The sequence below is a fragment of the Gouania willdenowi genome, chromosome 22, assembly GCF_900634775.1.
Source record: "Gouania willdenowi chromosome 22, fGouWil2.1, whole genome shotgun sequence".
Classification (NCBI taxonomy): domain Eukaryota; kingdom Metazoa; phylum Chordata; class Actinopteri; order Blenniiformes; family Gobiesocidae; genus Gouania; species Gouania willdenowi.
The window spans coordinates 571,742-585,139 of NC_041065.1; the positions used below are offsets into that span (position 1 = coordinate 571,742).

Below are 13,398 nucleotides of genomic sequence, written 5' to 3' on the forward strand. Positions count from 1 at the left end.
GTCCATCAGACTGGACTATTGTAATGGTCTTCATCAAACATCTACAGCTGATTCACAACTAAGACGTTTGGCTCCCAGTCAGCCTCAGAGGAGACTGTAAAGTAGTGCTGCTGGTTATAAATGTGGCGGTGAATCCATTAGTGAGCTATTAGTCAGGTCTGAACCCATTGAGGACACAGGTCAGATAGTGGAGCCCAGAGTTCACAGCAAATATTTTAGTTGTTATGCTGCAAAGAAGAAGTGGAACAAACTGCAGCAGAGCTGAAGTCAGCATCACATGAACATATTTAATTATTTCTCTCTACTGACGATGAGGGACAGGGAGATTTATCATCATTTATTGATGATTTTAATGTTTTTACTTCTGATTTTAATGTTTTTACTGAGATTTTAAAGTTTTTACTGAGATTTTAATGTTTTTACTGCTTCTATTGCACTTTTTAATCACATAAAGCCTGTGAAATGTGTGGTCTGCCTTGCCGTGCGTATAGTGTGGTGTAGTGTAGTGGTGTTCCTGTTAGTTGAGGTGAAACGTGTACATTCTGCTACACCTGAGTATGAGCTGAAAACACTGTCATCCAATGAAAGACAGAAGATAAATAGTCAGTAGTCAACTCTCCCTTTCATGTTCCCACACCTGGTCTTATCAGATGAAGCCTCGCAGGCAAACTCACCTCCTCTCACCTGTGATGGACCACATCTGCCGTGTTGTTTTCACTCCCATTCCCATCTGTCCCGGCCTCCCCAGCACTCGTCACTCAGCACCTGACAGTCAAGGCCCAAGATGCCATAACATTACAGTAAAAGGTGGGAACGTTAATCTAGGGCTGGCCCTCAGGCTAAAGGCTCAGTGTGGGGTCACGACCCTAACGCTACAGGTGAGTCAGTGACACAGAGCGTGTTTTAGGAAAACTCTGTTTTCATCCTCAGGTCAAATAAAACACATTTGAACTAAGTTGATGTAGAACAGATCAGTGGTTCTCAGACGTTTTAGGCTCTAGTCCCACTTTCTCTAACTTTTGAATCCAAGTCCTCACTTTGTCCGATTACATTGTTTTACTCAGAAAACTGTGAAAAAACATCTATAGATCATAATAATAGAATGAATGAGTGATAACACACATTTTAAAAAAGTGAATGAAACAATATTTAGTAGATTTATTTCTATAGTTTTTAATTTCCTGTCATCGACCTCCTGACGTGGAACCAACACTGACCTTTGTATTTTCAGTTCATGTTCTAATGAAAATCATTTCCATCATTATTTAGTGTTATTTGTTGTCATTTAGTTTATTTTGTTGTTGTTTGTCTGTTCTTTTTATTATTCAGTATTTTTCTCTTATTTTGTGTGTTTTTGTTGTTTTGTGACTTTTGGTATATTTTATTATTATCTTTTTTTACTAACAATAAAAATGATAATGATATCTTTCATTTGTTGATTTTCCTCTCTGTCTCTCTGTAGTGCCATTACGTACCCCTAGGGGTACACGTACCCCCATTTGGGAAACCCTGGTATTGGGAATTCCACAAGGAAAGGGCTGCTGTGTGTTCATCTAAGCCTTTTAAAAAACCACTTAGCATAAATGAAATCATCTGATCCAACATAAAGTGAGGTAAAGGTATAGAACAGACACTTTTATCACATGATCAACATTAGAATAATGACAAATCTGAGCTTTAATGTTTTGGTTTGTTTTTGGATTCATTTTAGTGGATTAATGATGAGGTTTTATTCAATTTTTTATAATTTTTGTCTTGTGCTCATTCTGTGTAGTTTTGTATTAATTTCTATGTACGTAATTCTGTTGTCATTTTGTTGTTTTTTGTGTTATTTGTCATTAATAACATTTAAAATGTTGAAATTGAGACATTTGACTTTGTATCCGTGTGATTCTGATCTCCAAAGAGCTTCTACAGAGAACTAATATATACTGTAAAGGTAATTACCACTAAGTGAACTGGCATCAGGTGTGATGATGGGATGTTTGAGGAATGCTGAGTCAGGCTCTCCAACCTGTGCAGGCCTGTCTAATAAAAATGTGGAATACTTTCAAAACAACGTTCCTCACAAGTTGCAAAGACTGAAAACATCATCATCGACAGCGATGACATCACATCATCTAAAGATTCAGAGAAATATCTGTGCGTAAAGTCCGAGGACTATAGGGTTGTTACGTCTGTTTGATACGCATCTACATACACTGGTTACAATTCTATTAAAACATATACAGGTGCTGGTTATATAATTAGAATATTATGAAGAAGTTGATTTATTTCAGTAATTCCTTTCAAAAAGTGAAACTTTATATTATATTCATTCATTACACACATACTGATATATTTCAAATGTTTATTTCTTTTAATGTTGATGATTATAACTGACAAATAATGAAAATCCCAAATTCACTATCTCAGAAAATTAAAATATTAATTGACTGATACAAAAAACAGATTTCTAGAAATGTTGGTATGTAGTATGAAGATGAAAAGTATGATCATGTACAGCACTTATACTTAGTTGTTTTTGCCTGAATTACTGCAGCACCTGCATATACTGTATATATACAGTATATATATATATGGACAGCACCAGGCCCTGACATGATACACGCCTACTGGCTAAAGAAACTCACGGCACAAATGAACTGCTGAGAGATGGGAATCACCCTGAATGGCTAATCAAAGGAAAGGCAAATGTATTTGTGTAGTGTATTTCATACACAAGGCAACTCAATGTGCTTTACAGATAAAACATTCAACTGTTTAAAATCAATAAGAACATTTAAAATCATCAACAAACACATGACATCATCATCATGACCATAAATCTCTCAATCATATACAGTAGAGAAAAAAAGTTCCTTTAACTTTGATTTAAAAATGTTCACATGTGATGCTGACTTCAGCTCTGCTGCAGTTTGTTCCACTTCTTTGCAGCATAACAACTAAACACAGCATCACCATGGTTACTGTGAGCTCTGGGCTCCACTATCTGACCTGTGTCCATAGATCTCAGAGACCTGCTGGGTTCATACCTGACTAACATCTCACTGATGTATTCTGGACCAAACCCATTCACACATTTATAACCAGCAGCAGAACTTTACAGTCTCCTCTGAGGCTGACTGGGAGCCAGTGTAATGTGTTCTGGTTCAGACCTGAGCTGCAGCGTTCTGAACCAGCTGTAGATGTTTGATGAAGACCATTACAATAGTCCAGTCTGCTGGAGATAAAAGCATGGACCAGTTTCTCCTGATCTTTCTGAGTCATTAAACCTTTCACTCTGGAGATGTTCTTTAGGTGGTAGAAGATGTTTTGCGCTTTGCTCGGCCCGTTAGCCTTTGAAGTGGATATGACTTTTTCTTAGGCTTAGCTCCCAGAGTATTCCAGGGAGGACTCACACCTGTTGGCTTATCAACGGGAACAGGATCCTCCCTAGGTCTGATAGCTTTGTTAGCACGGGCTGGTAGCGAGTTAGCTTTATCCACTCCGCTGTTTTGAAACAGCGGCACAGTCGTATCATTATCATATCCACAGTGTCCATTAACCTCAATGTTTACTTGTATTCCTCACACTGTCGCCTCCAGTTCAGTAATCTTTTGGAGAAGACTGCTGTATTCTGTTGTGGAAAGAGCCTCTTCTGCTAGTTAGCTTGCTACTTGTAGCTAGCTAGTTTGCTACTTAGCTTTCCAGTTGAGCCAGCAAATAAAAAAGCAGTAGATGATTACCTCAGAGCCAGAGTCAGATGGTAAATGATAGAGTTTGTTGTTGAAGTATCGTATCATTTCTCAGAAGAAAAAGTTCATGTTTAGTAAATAAATTCATCTGTGAGCTCCGCTCTGCTCTTTTGCTGCTGTCAGCTCAGCTGCTGGAAGTACAATCCTGATCCTGAAGGATTCCTCAAAGGGTACAGTCCCATCCAACTATCGGCCAATAACCTGCCTCTCCACAATGTGGAAGCTCATGTCTGGCATCATAGCGGCTAAGATAAGCGGGCACATGGATCAATAAGATTAAGATTAAGATTAGATTAAATCGGGCTTTCGCCTTTAATTGGCCATGTAATGTTAGTACATTATTGGAATTTGTCTTCTGCACTTAACCCATCCCTGAGGAGCAGACATGAGCACATCAGAAGGGAATCGGTAAAAATACCAAAGGTGCCAAACACCAGCTCCTGGTTGACAGAACAGTCGCTAGAGACTGAAGAACCAGAAACCCTAACCTGAGCTCTGCCTGGATTGATTACAAGAAAGCCTACGACTCAATGCCACATACTTGGATCAATGAATGCTTGGAGCTATACAACATAAACAGGACTCTAAGAGCCTTCATTGCAAACTTGATGAGGTCGTGGAAAACAACCCTTGAGGCCAATGGCAAGCCACTTGCACAAGTTTCCATCAAATGTGGCATATACCAAGGAGACGTCCTGTCCCCACTGCTGTTCTGCATAGGTCTGAACCCCCTCAGCCAAATAATCAACAAGACTGGCTATGGATACCGACTCAGGAACAGGGCCACCATCAGTCACCTCCTCTACATGGATGACATCAAGCTGTACGCTAAGAATGAGCGAGACATAGACTCACTGATCCATACCACCCGGATATACAGTGCAGACATTGGGATGTCATTCGGACTAGAGAAATGTGGTCGAATGGTGACTAAGAGAGGGAAGGTAGTCCACACAGAAGGGGTCTCACTCCCAGAAGGAACAATAGCAGACATTGAGGACAGTTACAAGTACCTCGGAATCCCACAAGCAAATGGCAACCTCGAAGAGGTGACAAGGAATGGAAGCTATGGCCAAATACCTCCAACGAGTACGGCAGGTCCAAAAAAGCCAGCTCAATGGGAAGAACAAGACCCGGGCAATAAACAGCTACGCCCTGCCAGTAATCAGATACCCTGCAGGAATAATAAGCTGTCCAAAGGATGAGATACAGATCACAGATGTTAAGACACCAAAGCTCCTAACCATGCACGAAGGGTTCCACCCCAAATCCAGCACCCTGAGACTGTACGCTAGCCGTAAGGAAGGAGGCAGAGGTCTAGTGAGTGTGAGAGCCATTATCCAGATGAAACATCTAAGATCCATAAGTACATCAAGGACAAGGCTCCAACAGATGACGTGCTCAGTGAATGTCTCAGACAATGGGGAACAGAAGATGAGATGCTGAAGGTTCCATCATGGGAGGACAAGCCCCTACATGGGATGTACCACCCAAACATAACTGACATGGACCCTAAGACTAGTGTTTTTTTCTTTTGGTTGAGATCAAATGGAAGGTTTTCACGACGCTTCATCCATCGCATCATCAACCTGGAAGTCGCCTTTTAGGAGATAAAGCAGCAGGTCTACAAAAAGCACACAGACAAGAAAATCCCGACTTTCCAGACGAAATGGTGAATTATTGCGGTGTTTTTGGCTGTACCAATCATTCAAACAATGAGAGAGATTTGGAGTTTTATAGATTGCCAAAAATCCTAACAAACCAGGGAGAACAATCAGAGGAAAGGAGGAGCTTGTAGTTAGCAAAGCTAAACCAGGATCTACGAGGCAAACATCTGGACAACATCTAAATTTGTTGGGCCCATTTCTTGTCAGGGAAGTAAATTGTTGTTTGCAGCAGCTCTTAACTCATTTTCTAGTGTGATGATAATAATATAATTCATATCAACGCCAAAACAAGCCGTCATAAGAACAGTTTGTTCCTCCAGACTGTCGCTCTAATGAACGCTAAACAGTCAAATAGTGTCAGACCTGTTGCTGTGAAATGACCCTGGAACTAAACTGTAACTGTGAACGTACATAGACATATATTATTTAGTTTAAATGTACATCTACGCACACTCGTTAATGTAAATACTGGAAAAAATGATCACGTTTACTTCATCATCCTTTTGCACTATTCACCACTGCAGGTTAGTTTTTACTCATTATGTGTTGTTGCTATATTCAGTTGTCCAGAAATGCATCATGGGAACTATATAGTAGACAGTATAAACTATCGTATATACTATAGACATTACCGTAAGTTCTGGACTATAAGCCGCTACTTTTTCCCACGCTTTGAACCCTGTGACTTAAATATTAATTTGTGGATTTTTTTTGGTTTTCAAGCTTTATGTTGCCAAAAAATGAAGCTCCGTCACATTAGTATTTGTGTCCATACCAGCCTGTGATTGGCTGATCCCGTTAGATCTGTGAAGATCAGCAGGTCTGGTCCTGGTCAGTAGATGATGGAGACCACTGTGGGGGACAGTCACTGCTGTGGTATCTGTCATTGTGTCCTTGGGCAAGGCACTTCACCCACATTGTCTGGTATGAATGTAGTGTGTGAGTGAGTGTTGGTGGTGGTGGGAGGGGCCTATGGCACACTATGGCAGCCTCGCTTCAGTCAGTCTGCCCCAGGGCAGCTGTGGCTACAACAGTAGTTTACCACCAATAAGTGTGGAATGAAAGAATAATGCCTTCATTCTGTAAAGTGAAGGCATTATTATTAGTGTTTGAGTGTCTATGATAAAGGCTTATATAAAATTGATGCATTATTAATATTATTATTATTATTAGACCAGGTGGGACAATGAAACTGTTTACATTAAATTGTTTGCGCTCCCATTGAATTATTGTGATCAGTTATTTTGTCAATGAACACACCCTCATCATGGCAAAAACACAGAGAAATGCAAACGATGCAGCTTTCACATTGTTACATAGAGAGAGAGGCAGCGCTGCAGCAGCCTGGATACAGTAAAAAAATAGGCTGTTTGTAATAAAAATGAATAAATAAACAGCATTAAGTTGTTTAATGGTCACGTCAGGTTTGTTCAGAATAGATGGGTGCTCTGAGGCCGATAAGAAGAAGTGACAGACGGAGACGGAGCGGAGATCAGAACATCCGTATGTTGTCCGTATTCTGGATTCTACGTGATCACTCCGCTGTAGTGTACGGTAAGAAGAACAGTATCAGTCTGACCCAAACCAGTAGAACCAGATGTTCTCCATCTCTGAACCTGGTTCTAACGGAGATGTTTCTTCCCACTGTCGCTAAATGTTTGTTCATGTGGATCTTGTTGGGTTCTTTCTTTTTTACTGTGGACTTTATATTTTGTTAAGCGCTGAGATGACTTTGTTGTAATTTACGTTATATAAATAAAGTTGAGTGTGATCCAGTAAAAAGTGACCATAAGAAGCTTTAAAAGGACTGATACGCAGACGTGGAGCAGTGAGGAGGAGACTTTCTATAGAGATGGAAACTCATCAGAATACATGGACATCTACGTGAAACCTAACGAGTCCAGCAGCGCTACGACCAGCCCGTTCTGATTGGCTGAGGCGTTTACCTGCTACCCTCATCAGCCAATAGGGTGCAGCCTTTGTGTGGACTGTTCTTGAAAATTTGCAAAATTATTGGAATGTGGCCAATACAGCGATGCGTTCAAAGACGGTCTGTACTCATTGAGTTTGTGGTGTGTAGTACGTTAGTGGACATTTACTACACAGCCTGGTTGTGTAACAATACCATAAATATTAACGTGTGTGACATTCATCACCTCAGACTCATTACAGCAGAACACATCTGATAGTCGGTAGAACTCTGGATCCAGGTCCGTCATAGCAGGCGCTGGGTTGAAAATAGTCTTAGCTGTAACGAGAAATCAAAGCATAGAAATATGTTAAGAAGACTAGAAATCAGAGATGTTTTAAAACAATACAGAGTGACACATGTTTACAATGGTGTGATGTTTGTTTTCTGTTCCATCTCTGAGCCAACGCTGCACAGCACTGGTGATACCTTAAATAAACTTTCATTGGAAACAAAGGCTAGCGGGCTAGCTAGCGTTGGGGACTGCTCGTGCAAAGCCAAGCTCAAGTGGATCAGCTTCTATAAAAAGACATCTTTCAAACAATTAAATTAGCATTTCCCTGGAAATAAAACCAGCCCTGGTGAAAAGACCTCATATCTCAAATCCCTGAGCACATCCTCACCCATAGCACCAGGGTTGTGTGTGTGTGTGTGTGTGTGTGTAAAGAACACATATAACCTCATATATGTTGAGTGTGTGGGTGTGATGAGTTGTGACCTTCTCTGCATGTTGAGGAGCACAGGAGAGCAAGAGTGTTTATCAGAAGTAATCCTCCGTACGTGTTGCACATCACCACCTCATGCATATTCATCAGCATCAGCATTAACACGTCTAATGCCACCATTCCTGTGCATGTGTGAGGATAAGCCCAGCTTGACGACGTGATTAATTCTGATATTTCTGTGTACAAAATAAAGCCCTGTTCAAGTGTGTGTGTGTGTGTTTACGTGTGTGTGAGTTAACGTGTGTGTGTGTGTGTGTGTGTGCGTCTGAGGGAAATATATGTTCAGCCTTGGTGACATCAAAGTCTGTTGTGCAAGAGTGTGTGCCTGGATTCTGAGAGTGGTGTGTGTGTGTGTGTGTGTGTGTGTGTGTGTGTGTGTGTGTGTGTGTGTGTGTGTGTGTGTGTGTGTGTGTGTGTGTGGGCACATAAGAGAGCAGCTGCGTGGGTTTGCACAGGGCTTTGACCACCTGGCGCTTTGAGGTGGATGCTGGGTTGCTCGCGAGTAAAAAAGCTGAAATAACGTTTATTTCTCTGTTTTCCAACACACTCTACTAGTAATGTCTGGTCTGTAAAAGCCTGGAACAACTGTGTGTGCGTCGCAGTGTTAACGTCTTTACTAGTGTCACTCTAGTGCAGAAATTTAACGTTTTATACAAAGAGAAGATCCTGGTCTTTCCTCCAGCTCACATGAACATGACGATTGATTCCTTTAACAATAACATCTTATTACACAGTAATAGATTACAGAAGTTTACTGAATTTAATTCATTGATTTTATTCTGAACATGAACACAACAGCAGTGTATCTACCACAATAATAATAATAATAATAAATAACAATAATAATAATAATAATAATAAACAAAATCCTGCCTGTGAAGCCTGTAGATGTTGGAAAAGGAGTAGGAGGAAGTATAAACGTATATGAAACATTGTAATATTTGGTACTAGACATATAAGAAGGAAGCATGAAGCTGAAGCTCTAAATGTTCTTTACTTTAGAGGAGATGACATGTCAGCCCAGATATTATGAATAAATCCAGAGTCTGGAGTTAGAGTGGAGACTTTCCTCAGTCTGTGATGATCAACGCAGCATCTACCAGGACATTTTAGAGCACTTCATACTTCCTTCTGCTGACCAGCTTTATGGAGATGCTGATGTCATTCTCCAGCAGGACTTCACATCTGCCCACACTGCCAAAGCTACCAAAAGCTGCTTCAATGAGCACCATGGTGTTCCTGAACCTCATAGAGAATCTATGACTATTGTCTATAGATGAAGGTGAGATGTTATCAAAGCTACCACAGGTTGATCACCTCCATGCCACGCCCCTTTCATGCAGTCATTCATACTAAAGGAGGTCCAACCATGTATTAGAAATAAACACACTTTATTAGAAACTTTACATTTTTGTTTGAAATACCTTTTATTTATTGATCTTATGTAATATTCTAATTTTCTGAGACACTGAATTTTGGGTTTTAATTATCTGTAAACCATAATTATCAACATTTCAAGAAATAAAGCTTGAAATACTTCACTCTATGTGTCATGAGTCTATATCATATATGGTTTGATTTTCTGAAATGAGTGAAAAAAAAGATGTTGTACTATAGTGTATACACCTATTTACAATTTTATCCCTTTAACACTTATGCATCAAGAAGATACACTTTATGTATTCATGTTTGAATTACTTTAAATTCAGACCTTTTTCACACAAACTGTTCAACAACCTGGTAGCGCTGACTGACACACAAAATATTTTTTGTTGTCCATGCGTGCAGTGACAGGAAGTTCATTTTGTCTCTTAAGTTATAAATCTCAGCCTTTTCAATCAATAGTTTCTGAATATTTTTAGAGAGAAGTTTCATTTGTGCTTTAAAAAACATTTTTAGCGACAAACACTTGATTCTAGTCTCATTATTTAGAAAACGCTCTGATTGTTTTTTGTCACCTGACCCAGACTAACTCAGTTCCTCAACTACTAATGGTATAGGGCCGTATGTGCCGGTCTTACACGCCTCTCTCTTGCACGTATTCTCTGGTCCCGGTTCCTGACACGCCCACCACGTCTGTGAATGAAGGCGGGGTCTGAATCCAGGGAGAGCTGGACCACGATGGAACATTGAGTTTTCCAAACACTTGTAAATGTCATTGAATCTGTGAAAATTAGTATTAATATTAATTAATTTGAAGGCCATTTTTGAATAACAATGTAACAAGGTTCCCACACTTGTTTCACAATGATTTTTCAAAACTTTTTACAAAATATTTTACAAATTACAGAAGCGCTAAGGTCACCTTAGATGGACTATTCCTGTGGTTAGACGAGGTGAGGAGGAGAAGAAAGTGACGTATAGCACACTGCACTTTGGATAATCTATATACTGTATTATCTATATAGTGTATAATCTATATACTGTATTATCTATATAGTGTATAATCTATATACTGGATTATCTATATACTGGATAATCTACATACTGGATTATCTATATACTATATTATCTACATACTATTATCTACATACTGGATTATCTATATACTGTATTATCTATATAATGTATAATCTATATACTTGATTATCTACATATTGGATAATATACTGGATAATCTACATACTATATTATCTATATACTAGATTATCTATAGAGTGACTAAACATATAATCTGTGGATAAAGGGACTAGTGGTTGAGGGAGCAGGTTTGTAATGGTGGGGTCACTGGTTCTAATCCCCCTGGTCCGTCACTGTGGGATGTTGATCGGTCCCTTATATGAACCCTAACCCCTCCCATGGTGCTACAGCGTGGCTACCCACTGCTCCTCAGGAGGGGTTAAATGTAGATAACACATTTAGTGTATGTAGCTTTACATATATGACAATAAAGTATTATATATATTCTGTATTAAACCACAGTGTGCGTTTTAGCTGTGAGGTAGTTTGAGAGGGAGGAGCTCACATTCTTATAGGGTAGGAGGAGCCAGTATTGTCAGGAGGAGGAGTTTCCACCTTATGACATAATATTGGGGCAAAAATCCAGCTTTAATCATTTTCTCTAATTCCTGGTTTGTTTATGGTCTTTTAAAAAAAAGTGAAATAATGCGTTAATAAAGTGTTACCAACTACAGTTGGTTCTTAAGTGGAATTCAGAACAAATTAGCACATTTATTTCCCATTATAACATACAAATAAGCAGTGACTAAAGCATGCTTTAAAAAAAAAAGAAAAAAAAAGAAATTTTAAAAACTAGGCTTTTGGCCCAAAAATAAAAATTAACCAATAATTTACAATAAACAAATTCTCTAAAAATAAAAATGCAAATCTAATTTGTTGTTCTCCAATGAATGTCAAAATGGGGCCCACCCCCCAGATTGGGAACCAATGATTTGAGCAATAAACTAGCAGCTTTGAGTGCATAATAAATCTAGTAATGATACGTGTTAATGAATCATAGGAATATAAATAAAATAATGACCATGTGACAGCTTGATGTTGCAGCTCATTTAAGTCATTCTCATTAAAACATTAGGAAGAAAATGACGAATCCAAAGCATAGAGCCATCAGTGCTGTATGTAATATTAATTATTATACACAGGCCATTGTTACTGTATGTGTCGTGTCTATTTACTCCAATCTGTGCTGTGACCAGTGTGTGAAGTGTGTCTGACAGACATTCTGTCCCTATGACAAAATATAAAACACCATGAAAAGGGTTTTACATTGTAGTTAGTTGTATCACACACTATATTTTCATTACTTTTTTTATACAAACTCTGTGGAAATGAGTGGATTAAAGGTGATCAAGTCTATTAATTCATTCATATTTTAAACTATATGAATTGGGTTTAACATCAACTATAAAACAACCTGTTTGTCCTTTAGTGGAATTCATTTCACTAGCAATGATTAGACAAAATGTCTTTTAATCTGTATTGTGTCCTTAAAGCGTGGTTAGACAATCTTATGTTCTCTGAAAAATCATCTGTAGCAGCTGTAAACCTGTTATTAACTTCAACCAATGGAAAAAAAACAAATCGTTTTTTTAACCAATCACGTCTCTCTGTCTCCCTGCTCGTTCTCGACCCCTCACATGTATGAGCTCACACTGAAAGCGTGTCACCGCTGACAGAGTTAGAACAGTTTTTTAACATATATGATGATAAAGTTTATTGTTTACTTACTTTACTTAAACAACGTAGTTTCTACACAATATAAGTGATGAGCTGAGCTCCTCTTCTGCAGCAGCTGTGAGCATGCATGTGAGTGAGACGGACCACAGCGGGGAGGGGGAGGGGGGTAAAGGCGGAGCTGTAGGGGAGGCTACATTCAAAATCATGCTAGCTTTTGAAAATCCCCTACCCTACCTTTAATATGTTTCTGGATTTATTCCTAATTTTTAAAGATAAATGAAGATAGATAAGGAAAGTTTTCCATGTAGACACTCAACGCTTGATGATGATGATGATGATGATGATGTGAGTCATTTCAACAAATTACCAACGCACGTTGGTCTAAAAAAATTCAGAAAATTTTACCAATTATTCTGTGATTATTTAATATTCACACTGTAAATATTTAGTTTGATCTGATCAATACCTTTATAGATATGCATAATATAGTGGGGGGGGTGTCCTTATTATTCTTCCATGTTCATCTTCCAATATGTCTGTAACTCCATCACATATAAAGGTAAATATGGTATAGTAATAAGCTCCACCCACTCTCTCAGAATATAGAAATAGATCTGCTATACATCCTATCTGGTGGACATGTCAGCTCCTCTAAATAGTCACAAGTCAGTGTGTGTTTGGGTCTGGAACATGTTTGGGTCTTCAGTAAACTACTTAGCATATGTCTCAGCTCCCTGTAATGTGATCAGCTTAGAGCTATGAACATAGACTGTTCACATCACTAATGATTAGTCACAGATATACATTGGTTCTAGACTCACACGCTCTGGAAATATGAACATATACTTTATTTACTATTATTATTGGTCCATAACTGTATGTGTGAATGAAATAAATAATCTGATCTGTTTTAATTTATAGTATTAATGTTAGTCTAAACTATTTTTTTTATGCAACTTCTTCAGTTTTATTTTGGACACAAACTTGTGTTATTTCACCACTGGTGAATATTAAAATCCTTTACATGAGGTTATTGTAGCTTAGCTCTGTGTCTGATAAACATTAATTATTTATTCGTTTTTCACTAGTAAATAATAAAAATATATAAAAACCATTTCATCAGAAAAACATTTCTGTTTGAAAACAGAACACATTTCTAATGC

The 13,398-nt window shown here is 38.5% G+C and overlaps 1 protein-coding gene across 2 annotated transcripts in view; it reads right to left on the reverse strand.

Moving 5' to 3' along the window:
• Positions 1-400: 400 nt before the first annotated feature.
• Positions 401-13,398, reverse strand: part of rbks (ribokinase) — a 37,842-nt gene continuing 24,844 nt past the window's right edge. For both annotated transcript variants that reach the window (XM_028438616.1, XM_028438614.1), the window contains exons 7-8: positions 7,561-7,652; positions 401-765 (exon numbers count right to left, since the gene is read on the reverse strand). In XM_028438616.1, coding sequence (XP_028294417.1) covers positions 715-765; positions 7,561-7,652 — 143 coding nt within the window. In that variant the 3' untranslated portion in view covers positions 401-714. The remainder of the gene's footprint in view (positions 766-7,560; positions 7,653-13,398) is intronic.